Genomic DNA, 17,818 nt, shown 5'->3' on the forward strand with positions numbered 1-17,818 from the left:
GCAGCCGAAAAGAGCGAACATAATAAAAAGCTAAGAGAGCGGACAATTCGATGCTGCCAACTTGTGTGAAAATTAAGGCGCTATTTTATTAGCTTAAATTTGAGTATTTTTGTTTTTGTAACGGTTTTTTCTTTTAGCAAACATATGAAAATATATGTTTTTGACAAATTTATTAACCACGCAATGGGTTATCTACCAAAAAACGCGACACCTGGCTCTAATTCGAGCAGTGTCGCAGCCAAATGTGCTTTTGGCTGTCACCAAAAAGATTGTTTCCCCAACGTTGCTTTTAACGGATTGAGCGCTAAAATCCCGTTAGTCCAAATGTTGTCAGGCCAACTCAAGACGATGATGAGGACGAGTCCGAGCTGCTGGAGCTGGAGCTGGAGTCGCTGCTGTGCCCATGCTTGCGGCGTCGCGACTTCTTCTCATCTATAACCTCATAGCTGGGCAATGTGGAGTTGCTGGAGTCCGAGCTGCTGCTGGTGGAGCTGCTTGACTCCTCAATAACTGCCTCAATTTTTCTTGATTTTCTAAAAATAGTATATGAAATGCGAAAGTATTTGAAAAGTGCTGCTTGTCACCTACTTTTTGTCAGCCTTTTCAGCATTTTTGGCTCGTTTCTGTTTTTTAATGTTCATGGGATCGCAGTCGCTGGGCGAGCTGCTGCAGATGCGCTTTGACTTCTTGCCCTTTTTGTCCTTGTTACTAGCCTTGGTCGAGTACAGATTCTGTGAGCTGGCAGTGGAGTAGCCCGTATCCTTGCGCTTACGCTTTTTTCTGTGTAAATTGCAGTATACATCAGGTGATTTAAGGTGAGTTTAGATATTTTTACTCACTTGCCCTTTTTGTCGCGCTTCTTTTTGCTGTAGCTGGCTTCTGGTTCAACGCAGTCTCTATCCTTGGCTCTGGTTTGAGGAAAAGGAAAGCGAACATGTTTTATTTTGGAATTTCCCCTATTTGAGTACTCACTTCTTAATCTTCTTTTTGACCTCCCCGCCACGCTCATTCGATATCATATAGATGCTGTTCTGGTCCGCGTCGTGAACCCGCCGACGCGACTGATACTGACGCGCCTTGGCCATGCGACTCTCGCGTCGATTCTTCCAGAACTCCGCATTGACCACATACAGGCGGTATAATTGCAGTATAATGACCAAGGAGTTCTTGCCTGAAACATGTCAGTTGTAACCGATCGTTGCCAATGCATATTTCTCTGATAACTCACATGTGAAAAATACGTTCATGTAGTTGATAATCTTGTATTGAAATATAATCAATAGACGAAATGTGAGAAACGGCGCATCCTGCAGAATTACGTTTAGCACTATGCCTGTGGAAAAAGTTATTGCATATATGTATATCGAAATATTATATAATTATTATTATTTTTACTGTACCCCACACATCGATGCCACAACAACAGTTCTGGCAGCAATCCGTCTGGCTGCAACATATTAAATATTATTATCAGTTGGACAGTAGATGATAGATGTTATATATACGACTTACTCCTCCTTGTGATGAGAGCCACTGCCTCGTGGTCGTCTGCCCCTTGTGGCCGACAGCACTATGGTAAACTGCATGAGACTCCAGGACCAAATGCCCAATGTGAGAAAGACCAGGAATCCAATGCGTGCTATGGAATCATCTTTGTAGGAGTCAAAAAACTCAATGATATCGGCCGCCGTGCCAATGTAGACCAACAGCAGCTGGCTGAGCTGGTCGCGTGTTAGGTCTCCCTTGGGCAGCAGCCAGCGGCCCACAATCAGGATTAGCATGAGAAACTGTTCAATGAGCGTCGTCCAAGTGTCGGGGCTTATGACGGGCAAAGTGATCCCAGCATCATCCAGCAGATCGGCCACTGGCGCAATGGCGCTGCTGTTTGTGCTGGTGGTGCTGTGGCTGGTGCTGGAGCTGGTGGTGCCGGCGAGGCTGCTGTCATTGATGCCAATGCTGGCATTTGCATTGGCTAGCGAGGCATTCATCAGCAGCAGGCGCCGCTCAATCTTATCCAGTTCGAGTAGCCAAATGGCCGGCACAATGCTGCTCAGATACAGAAAAACCGAAGGGCAGAACCTGTATAAGACAGCAGAGGGGCATCAGGAGAGATGGTGCAAAGGCAAATGTCCAAAACAAACAGAAACAGCAACAGCAACAGTCAAAGTGATGCGCCCCGCGCCAAAAGGTAAACAACTAGCGAAAGACACTAACTAAGGACCTGCTGCGTTTGGCAATGACCGCCCACCTTCGTGAAATTCCATTAAAGTTTTTTACTACGACGGCGCGTGGGTTGTGGCCTGGAGGAGTGGTCTTCGTGGTCACTCACTATGAGTTGTCCGCGAGGGTGGTTGCTTGCCACGGGCACACACATTAAACACATGATTTCACTTTTAATTGAAAATCAAAGCCCCGAACATGACGTCAACCCCAGCCGATTATTGTTTACATTGCCACAGGCACTACCACATATACGTGATTGCCCCAGTATGCATAGCGGACAGGATCTGCTGACTTACCAGCGCCATTCCTGCGTCTTCTTGATCATGATGGTAAAGATGCCCTCGAGCAGCAGCAGCAGCAGTGGCCCGCATAGCGTCCAATAGATGATATCCTTCTTGAATGTGGTCACCTGCCAAATGGCCAGCAGGCTGTGGGCGCTGAATATAATGCGCGTTAGAATGGCCTTAATCGTTGATATTATTTTGGCCATGATCACATTATCGACATAGTACTTCCTTCAGCGACTGCTAACTATGCAACCGTTAGTCGCAGCTACTAACAAGGCCAAGAGAGCCGCTCCACTTCTAAACGAACCGCACGCAGCGAGGCTCCAAACGCAACTAAATTGACCAACAGTAAAAATCGCAAGCCAAATGCTTTCATTAGATGTTTAAACGCTTTTTAAGAAATTAAGGACAACGCAGCAAATGGCGCGATACATAAACGCGAGTAATTGGTGAATGGACGTTGCTCGTCTCCGTGGTCGCCCGCTGAAACCAAATACTTTGACTTGGGAGCCAAGCAATGTGCTCAGACATAATGTCAGTTAAATTGCCAATACATAATATGTATTTCTTCGATGCATATTAATGGGGCAATTATTTATTTCTGAATTAAAAATTCCTGATGCCGTAGGTATTTTATATATGGTATTTATTTTAAAATTTTGATTTGGCTAGGATAACAATTAAAATCATCTTATAAAACATATTTGCAATTGCTGGCTGTGATCCCATTTGGGCCCCGTCTTGCTTAAGGTTCGGCCCTGTGAATGACTTTCGAAATGATTTTAAACGCACGCGTGCCACGTACAACATGCTCCTGTTAGGATGGCCAAAAGTCACATGGCCGTTAAATGCTTTAGTCTGAGCTGTCTTTCAGAGGGTCGACGACTGACCCAGCCCACATTAGACTGGCTGACAAATGCAATGTAAACAAGTCGCGAGAGTAAGAGCCCCAAGCCTTGGCCATCAAAACTGTGGGCATGTGTAGCTAGATAGCCAACTTATGGTTTCCATTAAAACTACCCCCCAGGATTTTACTGATGTTTACGTTTATATGACAAGAGTTAGGTCAATGTTTTTGTGCACGTGAAGTAAGTGAAGCATTCAATGAGAGAACAGCATGCGACCAACTGTTGACGGTTCATTTTGGCTTCTTTGATCTTAACACTGTTCATAAATCTACTCATTAATTACTTTCAAAAGTTGTAGTATGGCGCCATTGGAAGATTTGATATGCATTGCGTTGCCAGATCACTCAACTAACGTGTTTGCAAGAGAAAAGCATTGCCACATGTTAAGCATGAAGCTATCGATAGTTTTGTTTAGTTATCGCTTATCGATATAGCGCACGACTCGTCTCTATAAGCATAATAACAACAGAACACGTGAAATTTATTTAAAATTGTAATTTTACCTTTTTGGTAGTTAATAATGGCATCTTCAAGCGAGTCTTCGGCAGCGTCAGACCACGAGGAGAGTAGCGAGGACGAGACACGGGTAATTTCATTAGTGGAAAATGCCAAGTTAAGTTAATTCAATTTTCGCCCATCCCCAGGGTGTGATTCGCGAGGATCTAAAGAACATGACCCTTGAAGAGATAATGCAGCTCAAGGAAGAACTGGGCGCAAAGGTCTACAAGGAGGCGGTGCTAGGCAACAAAAGAGTCAAAGAAAAACAGCCAAAAACAAAATTAGATCTCAAACGCTTGAATAAGAATCGACCTAGGGAAATAAGTGCAAAGCGGCAGGTGCCCTTCTTGGGCGCGGAGCTGCGTGTGGAGCGTAAAAAAGAGGACGTGCTCCGAGATCCACGTTTCGACGAAAGCTCCGGCACCTATAACATTGATACGTTCAAGCAAAACTACAAATTCATCACGAAAATACGCGACAAAGAAGTGGGCCAACTGCAGAAACAGCTGGACAATGTGCGGGATGACGAGGAAAAACAGAAAATCAAGCACACTATGCAAAGGCTCGTTAATAAAAACGTGGAGGACAAAAGGTGGCATATCAAGCAAAACTTATTGAAGAAGGAACGCCAAGAGATACAAAAAGCGTACGAAGAGGGTCGCCAGCCGCACTATTTGACCAAGAGTAAGTTAAGGACACATTATAATCGACGCCAGGTATTTAAAATTTACATTGCAGAGGAAAGGCGTGCCAGAGAATTGGTTGCTCAATTCGAACTATTGAAAGATAGTGGAAAACTGAACAAACATCTGGAGAAACGACGCAAAAAGAACGCCGCAAAGGATCGCAAGAGAATTAGCATAGAATAGATTTCTTAGTTATAAATGTATTTTAACAATATAAAAATGTTTTTATATAGTATATTTAGCCCGTTCGCAGCATCTTAGCCTCGCGTTTTTCCTGCAGCTCGCGTCGCTGGTCCTCGACAATAACTTTGCGCTCCTCCAGAAATTGGGCATATTCCGTGGGATCCAGATCGCGCACCACTTTGATGCCGCATGTCCGTGCAATGCTAATGAGCATTTCACACATTTGCTGATGAAGTACAAATTTGTAAAAAAGATTTCATTATTTGGCTTTAACTTACCTGCATGGTAAGCAACGCATTAGGCGGATCTTGTATCTTGATTGCCGCAATTTCATACAAATGCTTTAGGGTAATCATGCCGGCCACCTCATGACCCGGTGTCATTGTGCCCCGCTGGATGCCCGCGGCTTGCTTAAGAAAAAATGTTGCAGGTGGATGATGTATGACCAAGTCGTAGCTGCGATCGCTGTTCATTGAGATCCGGCATGGCAGGGGTACGCCCTCCTTCATTTCCGCTGTTTTCGCATTGAAGTCTTTACAAAAGGCGGCTATATTGATGGCACGCTGTCAAAATATTTTTTTTATTCAAGTACTAAGCTTAGAGAAATAGCAATTTTGAACCCACCTGGCCTAGCATGGGACCCAACGGTGGGCCCGCTGCTGCCATGCCGGCGGGAATATTTGTTCTTAGTTTCGTCGTATGCGTCACGCGCTCCACTGTCTTCTTCAGAGATTTTAATTTACCCGCCGCTTTTGACATTTTAATTGATTTAGTTCGGTCTCAATTTCAGCTTTCGGTTGTTATGCAAAGAGATCCAATGCGATTAGAAAGAGGAAGAAAAAACAGCTGTTGGCGGCTTACTACCGAGTTATCGGATGCCAATGCAATATATCGATATTAGAATAAGTAAATAACAGTTTTTATCAAATGCTATAGAACAATTTTAAAATCTCTTAACATTCTGTTATAATCGAATTCTGTATATATCAACTCAAGACTCTTCGACAGCATAATTTAAAGAAGACATCAGCTGGAATCACATGTGTTTGTTCACTTCATTTCGTTTCTCTGTCCTTATATTCTTTCTAAAATTTTAGCAGCTGCTGTTAATAACAGGTAAACAAACTGTAATAAACTCGAATAGACAAATGAACCAAAGGAAAGATATGAAGAACAACTGGTTCAGATGAACTTGTTCCAAGCGACTCGATGCAAAAAAGACGCGTTTTTATTTTATTAGGAATCTAGAACATATTAGACCACAAAATAGTGCTAAACAGTAAATCATGTCAATCGAAATAGAATCAGCAGAGTAAGTATAAATAATCCCGCATTATATAATCTAATTGAACACACCTCTTTCAGCGTTATTCGTCTAATTCAACAATATCTGAAGGAATCAAATCTGCTTAAAACACTACAAACCTTACAAGTAAGAGTGAAGCTCCTAAATTAAGCATAAATAATAATTTGCTGCCTTCCAGGAGGAAACTGGCGTCTCGCTCAACACAGTAGACAGCGTCGACGGCTTTGTGCAGGACATATCGAATGGACACTGGGACACAGTACTCAAAGTAACACAATCGTTAAAGCTGCCCGACAAAAAGCTTCTCAATCTTTATGAGCAAATTGTCTTGGAATTAATAGAGCTGCGGGAATTGGGTGCCGCCCGCTCTCTACTCCGCCAAACGGACCCGATGAGCATGTTGAAACAGCACGAGCCCGAGCGGTACATACATCTAGGTGGGTATCTAACTTTCCCTAAGGAAACGCTATTTACGCAGTTTATCCCTCAGAGAACATGTTGCAGCGTGCGTATTTCGATCCCCGTGAGGCCTATGCGGAGGGCAGCAGCAAGGAGAAACGGCGCACGGCCATTGCCCAGGAGTTGAGTGGTGAGGTGCACGTGGTGCCATCGTCAAGGCTGTTGGCGTTGCTTGGCCAGGCGCTTAAATGGCAACAACATCAAGGTCTTCTTCCGCCCGGCACCACCATCGATTTGTTCCGCGGTAAAGCAGCCATGAAAGATCAAGAGGAGGAAATGTATCCAACGCAGCTGTTCCGCCAAATCAAATTCGGTGAAAAGTCACATGTAGAGTGCGCACAGTTCTCACCAGATGGACAGTATCTGATAACAGGCAGTGTAGATGGCTTTTTGGAAGTATGGAATTTTACCACTGGCAAAGTACGTAAAGATTTGAAATACCAGGCGCAGGACCAGTTCATGATGATGGAGCAAGCCGTGCTGGCATTAACCTTTTCGCGTGATTCTGAGATGGTTGCATCAGGCGCTCAGGATGGCCAGATAAAGGTATGGCGCATCATCACCGGGCAATGTCTGCGTAAGTTCGAAAAGGCGCACACCAAAGGTATCACCTGTCTGCAGTTCTCCCGCGACAACAGCCAAGTGCTCAGTGCCTCCTTTGACTACACTGTGCGACTGCATGGTCTCAAGTCGGGTAAAATGCTTAAGGAGTTTAAGGGTCACACCTCATTTGTCAACGAGACAACGTTTACACCGGATGGCCACAGTGTCCTAAGTGCATCCTCTGACGGCACCGTCAAGGTCTGGTCACTAAAGACCACTGAATGCGTAGCTACGTATAAACCATTAGGCAACGAGCTGGCCGTCAATACAGTGCTTATATTGCCCAAGAATCCGGAACACTTCATCGTTTGCAATAGATCTAACACGGTTGTCATTATGAACATGCAGGGGCAGATTGTACGTTCATTCTCATCGGGTAAACGCGAGGGCGGTGCCTTTATCTCAGCAACGCTTTCGCCCAGAGGCGAATTTATTTACTGCGCTGGCGAAGATCAAGTGCTATATTGCTTCTCGGTCTCTTCGGGCAAGCTGGAGCGTACTTTAAATGTAAGTACTTTTGTGAATTTATCTGTAATCAGTCTAAAGCAGTTCCTTTATTTTAGGTACACGAGAAAGACGTCATTGGCCTAACACATCATCCACATCAGAATCTTCTTGCCAGTTATAGTGAAGACGGCCTGCTAAAATTATGGAAGCCCTAATTTACATAAGCGTTCATCCGCTGGTCATATACTAAGTTTTATTTAGTAGCAATAGAGTATACCTATCAAAATATATGTATCTAATTGAACTGCCCTTTAATATTATCCAAGTGTTTGAGTAGACGATTTGGATTTTCTCATGCCCTGTATCAATATTGTCAATCATGTCTCTATCAAACAAATTGACTTTAATTAAGAATTATGCAAAGCCACAACGAGAACGCCTGCGGTAATCCGCAGTCTTCGTTTCAATTGGCGTCTGCGGTTGATTTAGTCAAGCAGCTGCACTCAAACGCTCCACTTGTGCCTCGTTCAGCCAAATTCCATAAGCATGAAAAGCGACGAAATTATTGAGAAAATACGCAACAAGCTCAAGGAGTCGGATCCCGAAAAGCGAACTGTGGTCAACACATTTCAGTTTAATTTTACGGATACCGATGGCAAACTAATTAAGAGCATGGGTGAGTTACTGCCATTGCGGTCTTATGGCCTCTCACAGTAGTCTGTCTGACCATCTCACTGTAGTTTTTGATTTCAAAGCTCTGGACATTTATGAGGGCAAAGCACCTGATGCCGACGGCCGGGTTACAATAGCCGATGAGGACTTTTATTTGGTCGGTACTAAGCAAAAGAGTTTTGAGCAAATATTGGAACAGGACAAGGCTACAGTCGACGGCGATGCGGAGGCCATAAACAAAATGCTGTCCAAATTTCGTTTGAATTCGCAAACCAAAAACTGAAACATTTAATAATGCATTTTTCTACAAACCATTCTCTTGGTGCGAACCAGTTTGATGTTATAGGCATTTCAAGCTGTATTTAAAAGCAAAAATAAAATATTCTCAACATTTTTAATAAATTTTCATATTCGACTTTGTACCATGTCATCTTCAAAGTTTCAACATTTTAAAGAAAGCGCTTAAAGTAACGTCCCTCATTAAAAGGTATTTAGTGATTATATTTAAAATTCACATTTCATATAATGTGCTAGCTGGGATAATCCGGCCTTGCGCGTGGCATATATAATATTAATTTTCTCAAAAAGCTTTGAACATGTATTAAAGGCCGATTTTTCCACACTTGCAGGTGGAATTTACCAAAACCCCGCCTTGACGTGCACCTACATCAAATAAGGTAACTACAGTCAGTCACTCAGTCGGTCAGTCAATCGGTCAGGATATATATAAATAAAATAATAATGACTGTTGGATTTGGTTTAGTATTCATTTATTTAATTACCTTTATTTATATTTAATGTTAACATGGAATTGTTTTTGTAGGTGTTTTTGTTCAATTTTAAAAGTTTGCGTTTTAATCAACTATCTTTTGCTAAAGCGCTGCGATCTATGCCAATGCATACGCTTGGGTTAAGATTTCTTTTTTTTTCATTTTGGTTTAGGCTTTACATATTTGTTTAGTATAACTTATCGTTCATTGGTTTGCCTTGCTTAATTATAGATTTAAATGTAAATTTAACACTTGCTTGTTTAATTTAACGTTGTGTCTTCTTTTTTTTTAGTAAACGCTTAGAACATTTCACGGGGATTTTGTCGTGTGTTTCTCGAACATTTTTTATTAAATTTTTATATGTTTAGTAAATAGTGTGTGTTTTTTTTTTTTAATTTAATTTTTCTTTGTTTTAATTGCTAGAACACAAATTCAATTTATTAATTAACTAATTTAATTGGGGTTCATTTAAATGACATACAACAACAAAATGTATACACTTAAACTAAATATTTATTTATTTGTATTTTGCAATTATTTAAAATAATTTACTATTTCTTATGAAATAGTTGATCTTTATGCATTTTGCAACAATTTAACAACGTTTTATTTCTTTAATGTATTGGATTTATTTATTTATGTTTTTATTAAACACCTACATATTTTTAGTTTTAGTGATTTTTACGTTGAACTGTTTAAATTTGTCTCATTTATTTAAGCTTTTGCTTTTTCAAAAGTTCTTCATGCAAAATGTACGAGCGCTATGAAACCAATAATTTTTTTTTATTTCCTCAAATTTTCATTTATTTTTTATCATATTAAAAACCCTCATTTTAAAATCATATAAACTATAATGTTTAACCTAAATATTCGTTTTGTTTCGAAGAAAAGTATAGCAGAAACTATATCGGAACTAAAGAAAACTTAGTTATTATTTTTACTCAACGATTGGCAGAAATAGTTGCATTTTCTATTCAGTGTTTCTTATCAGAGTTAGCTTTTGGATTTTAATTTACTGTATAAGTGTTTATTATCGTTCTCTTTAGCGTGTACATTTTTATAAATAGTTTTGTTTTAATCTTTTGTTAATGTCGCTGCAACATTCCATTTAAATGTCTATAAAAATGTGCTTAAATAGACAAAAATCTTTGAATTTATCGATTTTGGAATTTGTAGCGCACGACACGAGTGACGCTTTTTAATTTGTTTGTATTAATATGTTCATTTATTTATACAAATCCCTCAATTAAAGGATTTTACGTTTAACTTTTGCTGGAAGATACAGGTTTGATAGTCACTAATTCTTTTATTTATGCAATCTTCTTGTATGTATGTCTTATGTTTTTTTATTTTTTTATTATATTTGTTAAAAACTTCAATTTATAAACTTGTTAAACTTGAGCTTAATCGGTCTTGTGGCGAGAAATGTATAATTTTGTGTGTGTTTTGCATATTGTAAAAAAATGTGTAAATAAAAGTTATTCGCGCCTGTATAGATATATACTTTAGGTATTTACTTTATTGTTTTATGCCCTTTAATAAGTTGAATGTTTTTTATTTTGCCTGCGTTCAAATTTATTTATTCATTTGTGTGTGTGTGTGTGTGTGTGTGTGTGTGTGTGTGTGTCGTGTTTTGTGTGTATGTGGGTTTCTTTCTTTTTTTTTGGTTGTTTTGTTGTATAATTAATTCAATTTATGCTTCACCTAAATATTACTCGTATCAAATATAAAAATCAACAACTTTTTGCGGTCTCTTGTGGCTAAGAAAATGCTTTACATATTCGCCGCTTGGGTTTTTCATTCCTGAACCATCAATGTGCGTTTCGCAATTCTCTGTCCCCTCATAGTCGCTATGTGTATAATATAGTATGTATGTATATTTAAATGTAATTATTATTTGTTGTCTGTCTTCTTTGTTCATCGTTAATCGTTAATCGTTAATCGTTTATCGCTACTACAATGTTTACGCCCTACTGTACTGTTTACGTTAATTTGCGCCCTCTTTATAGCTTATTAAATTTATGTCTTAATCAATTCGCACTTTTGCATAATTTTTTGTCTTTTAGGTATTGTTAACTTTTAAATTTTTGTTCTTGTTGTTCAAGTTCTTTCTGCTGTCTGTCGCAGTCAGTATGTATATAGACATTCAACTCCAACTTCATCCGATGTTCGTACTCAATTACTTATATACGTACCCCTTGACATGGGCACGTCCTAATCTAAAGCGCTCTATAGCTGAAACTATCGATAAAAATGCTTATAAACATAGTTAAACGTTTGCCATTTGGTTTACATGATCGATATTATCTTCGTCGAAATGCACATCGTTTATGAATATATCCGCCGCCAGCTGATCCTCGTCCAGCTCCAAATCGTCGTCGTCATCATCGTCCTCGTCGTTGGACATCAGGCCGTGTGACATGTCAATCCCGGCTATACATATATGCGGTGGTGGTGGCACGCTGGTGGGTGGCAGGGGCGCGGGTGGAATGATCAAGGTGCCGCTGTTAATGCCGTGTAAACTGCCCGCAATGCTCGCCCCTCCACTCTGCAAATGACGTCGACTGGAGCTAAGACCAGCTACGAAATATTTAGATGGTCAAAGTATTAATGTTCGCTCTATTTCAAAGCGTTTCTTGTGTTTACCTCGAAATTATAAAAGACAAAACGAAATCAAAGGAAACCTATAATCATAATGGAAACATAAACTCAAGACAAAACATCTTGCGATCCTCTGACGCCTCTTCCCTTACCCGTTGCGCTCGTCTGCGAGTCATAGTGTGCATTCCGATGTAAACCCAATTGACGCGCATGATTTCTACGTTTTCTTCTGGAGTGACAGAGTGTGCATAGGAGACAGATTAGGGACGAGACGACGACTAGTGTTATTATAATTAGGACGTCGTGATCCTCCTCGGCCGCTTCCGTGATACCTAATTCAGGAATTGATACGTAAATAAACCAAAGTACAAAACAAATATATAGCATTTGTTAATACAGTTAGCTGTAAATATACTATACACATAGGCTTCCAAACTCTTTGATTATGATAAATATCAATGATGCTAAGATAATGTATAAATGATGAGCTAGCTAAGTAGTTGGCAGATTATGTACTCAGTGGATGTGTTGGCATTGAAGTATTTTGTTTAATAGATATTATTAGCAGATGGTTTTTATTGGGATAACAGTTGAGAATGCAGCTCAGTTTATCATTTGGTATACTAATATATGGGCATTGGGGAAAGACAATTAAGAGCAGAACATAAAAAAGCCAGAATTATAAAGAAATACTTCATCAGCATGCTTTCTGAAACGATATCCGTAGCGCTACTGAAAACTGAAATATGCAACCAAAGAGAACAAATTTGTAGATTTGATACTATAATAATTAATGCAATATCTTTCTAGAACGATGCATTAGTCAAACGTGGCATTTGTGGCTAGTTTTCAATTTGAGAGTTGTGGTGGAGTGTGTGGGTCTCTTTTGGGTGGCTGAATACTGTGCATGTCGTGATTGTGGCTGTGGGGGCGTTGTGGGCGTGTGCAGCGATTTGAGACAAGTTAATGCAGGACTCACGTGTTATATGTGACCAAAAGTATTATGCATTTTTTAATCTTATACATTAGCATTTACTTGGCGTGTAATTAATGCTTGCAAAAATTATTACAAATTGTTTTTGTTTTTTTTTTTTCGTTTTTATATTATATTATTGCAATAGTTTTCATCACTCTTCCATCCAATTGAAAATTGTTTGATTTTAGTTCGTTTTACTTAGATTTAGTTTTACGTTTTAGTTGTACGTATTCAAGACTAATGCCATAATTGCTAAAACAAATGTCTGTAGAAATGTGGGCAAATGCGTGGAGTTTGCGTCACCTGTGTAATTGTCACGTATTGTTTCGGGTATTTGTTTGAGATTATTTTAGGGAGTTTCAAATGTTAAGTTAAGTTTGTTGGTTTTTTAGTTGGTTTAAGTGGAAAATCACATCGAGAAAGTATATTAAAGAAAGACAGAGAATAAAGAGAAATAGAGGAAGACAAGTGAGAAAGAGAGATAGTTTTAGTGTGGGCGTGGCTGTTGTTATTACTGAGAGCGCTGTGATTTTGGTTTCGTACGATAAAGTATGCCATTTAACATGTTTGTGTAGGTAGAACAATAATTATGCATAGCTTAGGGTGAGTTCTTGAATGGGTGAACCTTAATTAAAAATTGTAAATCGTATGTACACAAAAATTCTGGCCATGAATGTGAAACAAAAGAAAAACAAAATCAACACCATACAGAGCTGTTCAAAATTTTGGTGCTTAGAGTTTGTAGGCCTCAAATAGTTTGAGTTCGGAGTTAATTTCGTTTTTAATTTGGTTAGTATTAGTTTAAAGTTATTTTTGGTTAGTTAGCACATTTAATTGATATAGTTTTTAGCAAGTGTTTCGTCGGGTTCAAGTTTTCGAGGCTGTTATAAACAAATGAAAAGCGTAATAAACAAAATATGCACCAATTGCATAGACTTTTGTGTATTATTATCGAATGACAAACCAAATGGAAATCATGGAATATTAACTAAAGGATTACTCATACGATTTTCATGGTCGCTCAGAGGACGCACTGAAAACACAAACTCAACGATAAAACAATACATAAGTATGTAATTGTATATAGAGTATAAATAAAAACCAAAGCACAAAGTATATCAAAAGGAAAATAAAAATTGAACTGAACCGTTCGACTCACTCACGACTCACAATGCAATTCGTCACTATCATCGCCGGGACCGCAGTTCTTGACGCCGTCGCAGCGCAGCTTGTCCGATATGCAATAGCCCGCCGCACACTGGAAGTGGTAGGTGGACTCGCAGAGCAGCCCAATGGATGGTGGTCCCGGGCCGGAGTCCTGTATCTCCGTCCATACAATGCGGAAGCCCTGAATAAATAAAGTGTTTGTTAATTTTTGTATTTTATTCAGCTGGGCATTGCCAAATGGCAAACCCCAAAAACCTCCACTTCCGCTGCCCCACAGAATATCAGAATATCAATGCCAGCCAGCCCAATGCTCACCTGTGCACCGACGGTCTTGTCGCTGGTGGTGAAACTGATGCGCGCTGTTTGGCCAGTGGATATATAGTGCCAGTGCTCAATAGGGGGCTTCTCACCGCACAGCTCCAGAGGCGGCTGATCCGAATCGACATTTACCCAGAGCCGCAGCACAGCGGCGGGACAGCCACGATCTGGGAATACACAGAGTTGAGAGTATACAGTTGTGGATGGTGATAGCTATTGTACTTACTTGCCGGATCGCCCTCGAGCCCGAACTGCTCAAAGTTGATGGACAACTTGTAGCCGGCGCGTGCGGTCATTACCCAGTTGCAGGCATTGGAGGCCATGCCACGACCAGGCGCCTTGTAGCCGGCTGGATAGTTCGGGGAGGTGATAATGCCTGAATCCTCGTTGCTGAAGTTGCCGCCACAGTCGCCCGCATCGGATTTGGCCGATTCAAAGAAATATCGCGCCTTAAAGCCGCTGGCCACGCTCTCCTGATCCGTGTGCAACGTAATGCGTAGACCAACTGCGCCTCGTGGACTCTCAACGGGCCCGGGTGCAGTTAGGCCACAATAGCGACCCAGCAAGCGATCGTTGTTATCCCGATACACCACATACATTTCCAGCCAATCCTCAAAGCAGGCACCGGAGCTGCAAGCGTTCGAGACATTGACATCGGCTGATTCCTGCAGTTGGAGCAGCACTTACCCATAAGAGCCCGCAGTGGCATTTCCATTGTTGTCGGCCTTGATCTTAAAGTGGTCGAATACAATGGTAACTTGCTCGTTATGCTCGGCCAAGAACAAGTAGGAACAGTTCGTGTCTGACGGATAGTTGGATGGATATCGCGGGCTGTTTAGCTCGCCGCGTTTCTTCGAGCTGCTCACATACGTAAAGCTGCAGGTGCCGTCCGGTGCCGCCGTGCCGGGTATTTTATATTCCGTCTCGAATATGTACTTGCCCTTAAAGCCGCGCCCCTGCAGCTCACCCGAACTGAACACCATCGCCAGACGGGGCCCATCGCTGATGACGCGCTGCGTCTCATTGCCGCACAACTCGTAATCGAATTTGTCGTACGCATCGGCCGTCTCTTGGCCCTTCAGATAGATCTTTAGATAGCCATCAGTACAATTGGATCTAGAATGAAACAGACATTGACATTAATTGCCTTTAGTTTGTCATACTGTGCTCAATTTGCGTTTGCGCACTCGCTCTTGTCCTTGTGCTCCACTTTGGGTATGTTGAAAGAGATAAACTCGAGACGCACACGCTCCAGATGCTGGGCATCTTGCATGCCATAGATGAAATATCTGGGAAGCATACGGATATGGAATATCGATATTATTTTCTTAATATCTGCAGAAGATTTGTTTATTTATACATTTATTTTACACTCACCTACACACAGTTTTTGGTATATATGGATAGGGATAGTTGGGTGAGAGCACAAAACCAGTTGATTCCTTCTTCGATAAAATCTTTTGATCACATTCTGAGCCACGTATGTGAATGCCATCATTTTCACCTGATGGACGCAATAAATGTTGTGTATTTATTGTTGCATTTTTAGATAATTAGCAAATGTAGTTTTAAGAATTTCAGATAGAGTTGAAATACATAGTACAGACAGAGGAGATACAGAAAGAAAGAGAGAGAGAGAGAGAGAGGAGAGAGGGATAAGTTGTAGATAAATTAGATTAGTGAGTGAGTTCAGTAAACCGAATGTTAATAAAATGCAACAAAAAGCCACTGAGTGGAAACGTGCATCAAACACATACACGAAGCCGTTAAATGTGTGCGTGGCGGCCATTTTGTTGAGCAATGCAACAAAATGGCCGCAGTTTTTGGGCAATGGCAACTGAAAATGAAATGTAGATTATATGGTTCATCGCTGAGTAATACTTACGTATAAAATCTAATTTAACAAAACTTTCGCTAAATTCATAAATTCCTTTAAAGCCACGATTTTGCGAATTTGCGGTGCGCGGCAGGGTATAAAAATGAACAAAAAGGCTCGACTCGCTCGAATACAATACTAAGTTTCTTTGCTGTCCGCAATATGTACCGATTAATGCTGACGAATTATCTGGACCATCGTACACTTTCACATAGTCAAATGGGCAGCTGTTTTTTTTTTTTTTTTTTTGGGTTGTATGTTGTTGTAGTTATTGTTGTTGTTGTTGTTTTTGTTGATGATGATAGTAAACAATAATTTTGTTGTAGACGAATAGATTGTAATAGCAATTGGAATAGAGCGTACATATATAAATAGAATAGAATTTACATAGAATTTAAATAAGCAATTCTTGCAGATAGTACGAAAATATGATTCGCTGTGTGTGTGTGTATGTATGTGTGTGTGTGTGTGTGCGTGTCAGTGAAAGCTGCATTTCAAGGCAAATACCGCAAAAATATCCGGAATTTGCTTTGATTTTGACTGGAAACTTTTTTGAGAGCGTGTGTGTGTGTGTGTGTGTGTGTGTGTGTGTGTGTGTGTGTGTGTGTGCGTGCGTGTGTCTTGTGTGAATTTGTACAGCATTAGGGGTACTCACTGTGGTCCACCAAAAAACAGATCAAAATCACGAAACTCTAATCTAACTCTCTGATTCGATTCACCAAGAAATTGATATGTGCATGACATATCCTTCGGATAGGCACCTGGATAGGTTGGCGATATGAGTGCGCCAGTTTTATTGATACTCATGCTAGGCGTTATCGTGTAGGAACATGGCGATCCAGCAATGGGTATACCAATTTCATATTCCGCTGTAAATGGCATTAGATTAGTGCTTGACTGTTCAATCAATCAATAGACGTCACGGGATGCACTTACATGCATTTATAAACCGAAATGTGCCCTCGAACAGGTCCGTCGACACATTCTTGTTGCTAAAAAATGAAATGGCAACGGCGCGGTACATGGAAATGCGACGACGCGGCGGTATTGCGCCACAATAGCGGCCGCCGAATGGGGAATTGATCAGCTCCGCTGGTTCGGACGATTGCACCTCCGAGTAGATATCCATGTACTCATGAACACAACTGCAAGGCGTTATCGAAGCTCAAATTAAGTTGTCATTAATTCACTAATTTATTACTCACCTTGGTAACTCACCGACGGCCGAACCGCTAAAATAATTAAAAATCAGATTAAACAAGTTCAAATGTTACAATCGGCTGTAACCGACTGAGTAATACCCGTTCACAGTAGATTTACCTGCTTCAAATTTGTATAAAAGCAAGGTTTTCTTAACTTTAATTGCGCAGAGATAATTAGCAGACGGACAGCAATTAAACAATATACTTCTCTCACTTTGCGAACGAGTAATAAAACAAATAATAAAATCAATTTTTAGTGCGGGACTTACTCTGGCGGACTTCCTCTTAAATTAAAGGATTTAAAAACTACTTCGACACGCTGACCCGGTCCTGCTAGGAATGTGTAGAGGCATTGCCGCGAATGATTCCGATGGTTATGCAGCAGCGGAGCCGTGAAGCTGCCGTTTTGTGGCCCTCCAATGCGCGAGACGAACGTCTGATCACATTCTGCTTACAGGCAAAGAGACAGAGAGAGAGAGAGAGAGAGAGAGTGGGAGAGAGAGAGGAGAGGGGAAAGAGAGTTGCCCACAAACGGGTAAAGTTTGTGTGCGGTTTTTGGCATTGATAAGTTGAGTAGTTACAAGTCGCTGCAATGGTTAGACAATAGACAATAGACACACACAACATAACAAACAC

General features: G+C 40.7%; 6 protein-coding genes across 15 annotated transcripts in view; 3 read left to right on the forward strand and 3 right to left on the reverse strand.

The window, feature by feature from the left end:
- Positions 1 to 46: 46 nt before the first annotated feature.
- On the reverse strand, positions 47 to 2,728 carry LOC6630757 (transmembrane protein 26). Its single transcript, XM_002054460.4, has 8 exons — positions 2,520 to 2,728; positions 1,513 to 2,079; positions 1,401 to 1,447; positions 1,229 to 1,333; positions 973 to 1,171; positions 840 to 908; positions 589 to 780; positions 47 to 533 (listed from the first exon to the last, which is right to left on the reverse strand). The coding sequence occupies exons 1-8, from the start codon at positions 2,711 to 2,713 to the stop codon at positions 341 to 343; spliced, it is 1,566 nt and encodes a 521-aa protein (XP_002054496.1). The 5' UTR covers positions 2,714 to 2,728; the 3' UTR covers positions 47 to 340.
- A 1,118-nt stretch (positions 2,729 to 3,846) lies between these two features.
- On the forward strand, positions 3,847 to 4,839 carry LOC6630756 (ribosomal RNA processing protein 36 homolog). The gene is made up of 3 exons (XM_002054459.4): positions 3,847 to 4,004; positions 4,063 to 4,600; positions 4,655 to 4,839. The coding sequence occupies exons 1-3, from the start codon at positions 3,939 to 3,941 to the stop codon at positions 4,783 to 4,785; spliced, it is 735 nt and encodes a 244-aa protein (XP_002054495.1). The 5' UTR covers positions 3,847 to 3,938; the 3' UTR covers positions 4,786 to 4,839.
- Positions 4,787 to 5,623, reverse strand: mRpL11 (mitochondrial ribosomal protein L11). The gene is made up of 3 exons (XM_002054458.4): positions 5,410 to 5,623; positions 5,064 to 5,348; positions 4,787 to 5,011 (listed from the first exon to the last, which is right to left on the reverse strand). Exons 1-3 carry the CDS (start codon positions 5,542 to 5,544, stop codon positions 4,841 to 4,843), a joined length of 591 nt encoding a protein of 196 aa, XP_002054494.1. The 5' UTR covers positions 5,545 to 5,623; the 3' UTR covers positions 4,787 to 4,840.
- Positions 5,624 to 5,947: 324 nt separating this feature from the next.
- Positions 5,948 to 7,904, forward strand: Smu1 (Smu1 spliceosomal factor). The gene is made up of 5 exons (XM_002054457.4): positions 5,948 to 6,097; positions 6,151 to 6,217; positions 6,270 to 6,528; positions 6,582 to 7,660; positions 7,717 to 7,904. The coding sequence occupies exons 1-5, from the start codon at positions 6,072 to 6,074 to the stop codon at positions 7,813 to 7,815; spliced, it is 1,530 nt and encodes a 509-aa protein (XP_002054493.1). The 5' UTR covers positions 5,948 to 6,071; the 3' UTR covers positions 7,816 to 7,904.
- A 170-nt stretch (positions 7,905 to 8,074) lies between these two features.
- On the forward strand, positions 8,075 to 8,674 carry euc (eucalyptus). 2 transcript variants are annotated; one of them, XM_015171435.3, is made up of 2 exons: positions 8,075 to 8,276; positions 8,341 to 8,674. In XM_015171435.3, exons 1-2 carry the CDS (start codon positions 8,147 to 8,149, stop codon positions 8,553 to 8,555), a joined length of 345 nt encoding a protein of 114 aa, XP_015026921.1. In that variant the 5' UTR covers positions 8,075 to 8,146; the 3' UTR covers positions 8,556 to 8,674. The 2 variants fall into 2 exon arrangements, with proteins under 2 accessions (XP_015026921.1, XP_002054492.1); XM_002054456.4 differs by having other exon boundaries at positions 8,077 to 8,276; positions 8,356 to 8,674.
- A 1,960-nt stretch (positions 8,675 to 10,634) lies between these two features.
- The window catches only part of LOC6630752 (tolloid-like protein 2), a 53,844-nt gene continuing 46,660 nt past the window's right edge, over positions 10,635 to 17,818 (reverse strand). For 5 of the 9 annotated variants that reach the window (XM_070206679.1, XM_070206680.1, XM_070206678.1 and 2 more), the window contains 13 exons: positions 17,452 to 17,629; positions 17,186 to 17,212; positions 16,917 to 17,125; positions 16,636 to 16,849; positions 15,990 to 16,207; positions 15,482 to 15,608; positions 15,292 to 15,393; positions 14,792 to 15,220; positions 14,331 to 14,734; positions 14,102 to 14,271; positions 13,790 to 13,967; positions 11,796 to 11,975; positions 10,635 to 11,622 (listed from right to left, as the gene is read on the reverse strand). In XM_070206679.1, coding sequence (XP_070062780.1) covers positions 11,312 to 11,622; positions 11,796 to 11,975; positions 13,790 to 13,967; positions 14,102 to 14,271; positions 14,331 to 14,734; positions 14,792 to 15,220; positions 15,292 to 15,393; positions 15,482 to 15,608; positions 15,990 to 16,207; positions 16,636 to 16,849; positions 16,917 to 17,125; positions 17,186 to 17,212; positions 17,452 to 17,629 — 2,747 coding nt within the window. In that variant the 3' untranslated portion in view covers positions 10,635 to 11,311. Of the gene's footprint in view, positions 11,623 to 11,688; positions 11,727 to 11,795; positions 11,976 to 12,821; positions 12,923 to 13,782; positions 13,968 to 14,101; positions 14,272 to 14,330; positions 14,735 to 14,791; positions 15,221 to 15,291; positions 15,394 to 15,481; positions 15,609 to 15,989; positions 16,208 to 16,635; positions 16,850 to 16,916; positions 17,126 to 17,185; positions 17,213 to 17,451; positions 17,630 to 17,818 lie in introns of those variants that run through there. The other 4 variants (XR_011416018.1, XM_070206682.1, XR_011416019.1 and 1 more) reach the window with 4 other exon arrangements.

The sequence above is a fragment of the Drosophila virilis genome, chromosome 2 (assembly GCF_030788295.1).
Source record: "Drosophila virilis strain 15010-1051.87 chromosome 2, Dvir_AGI_RSII-ME, whole genome shotgun sequence".
NCBI classification, from domain to species: domain Eukaryota; kingdom Metazoa; phylum Arthropoda; class Insecta; order Diptera; family Drosophilidae; genus Drosophila; species Drosophila virilis.

Bases quoted from the DNA above. Each gene is read 5' to 3' on its own strand.
- Smu1 (XM_002054457.4), top strand. From the start codon at position 6,072: ATGTCAATCGAAATAGAATCAGCAGA. The intron at 6,098-6,150 runs GTAAGTATAAAT...CACCTCTTTCAG, and splicing joins ATCGAAATAGAATCAGCAGA to CGTTATTCGTCTAATTCAAC. The intron at 6,529-6,581 runs GTGGGTATCTAA...TTTATCCCTCAG, and splicing joins CGAGCGGTACATACATCTAG to AGAACATGTTGCAGCGTGCG.
- mRpL11 (XM_002054458.4), bottom strand. From the start codon at position 5,544: ATGTCAAAAGCGGCGGGTAAATTAAAATCTCTGAAGAAGACAGTGGAG. The intron at 5,349-5,409 runs GTGGGTTCAAAA...ATATTTTGACAG, and splicing joins TGGGTCCCATGCTAGGCCAG to CGTGCCATCAATATAGCCGC. The intron at 5,012-5,063 runs GTAAGTTAAAGC...GTACTTCATCAG, and splicing joins ATGCGTTGCTTACCATGCAG to CAAATGTGTGAAATGCTCAT.
- LOC6630756 (XM_002054459.4), top strand. From the start codon at position 3,939: ATGGCATCTTCAAGCGAGTCTTCGGCAGCGTCAGACCACGAGGAGAGT. The intron at 4,005-4,062 runs GTAATTTCATTA...GCCCATCCCCAG, and splicing joins GTAGCGAGGACGAGACACGG to GGTGTGATTCGCGAGGATCT. The intron at 4,601-4,654 runs GTAAGTTAAGGA...TTTACATTGCAG, and splicing joins GCCGCACTATTTGACCAAGA to AGGAAAGGCGTGCCAGAGAA.
- euc (XM_015171435.3), top strand. From the start codon at position 8,147: ATGAAAAGCGACGAAATTATTGAGAAAATACGCAACAAGCTCAAGGAG. The intron at 8,277-8,340 runs GTGAGTTACTGC...ATCTCACTGTAG, and splicing joins CAAACTAATTAAGAGCATGG to TTTTTGATTTCAAAGCTCTG.
- LOC6630757 (XM_002054460.4), bottom strand. From the start codon at position 2,713: ATGGCCAAAATAATATCAACGATTAAGGCCATTCTAACGCGCATTATA. The intron at 2,080-2,519 runs GTAAGTCAGCAG...TGTCTTATACAG, and splicing joins AAGACGCAGGAATGGCGCTG to GTTCTGCCCTTCGGTTTTTC. The intron at 1,172-1,228 runs GTGAGTTATCAG...GACATGTTTCAG, and splicing joins CATGAACGTATTTTTCACAT to GCAAGAACTCCTTGGTCATT.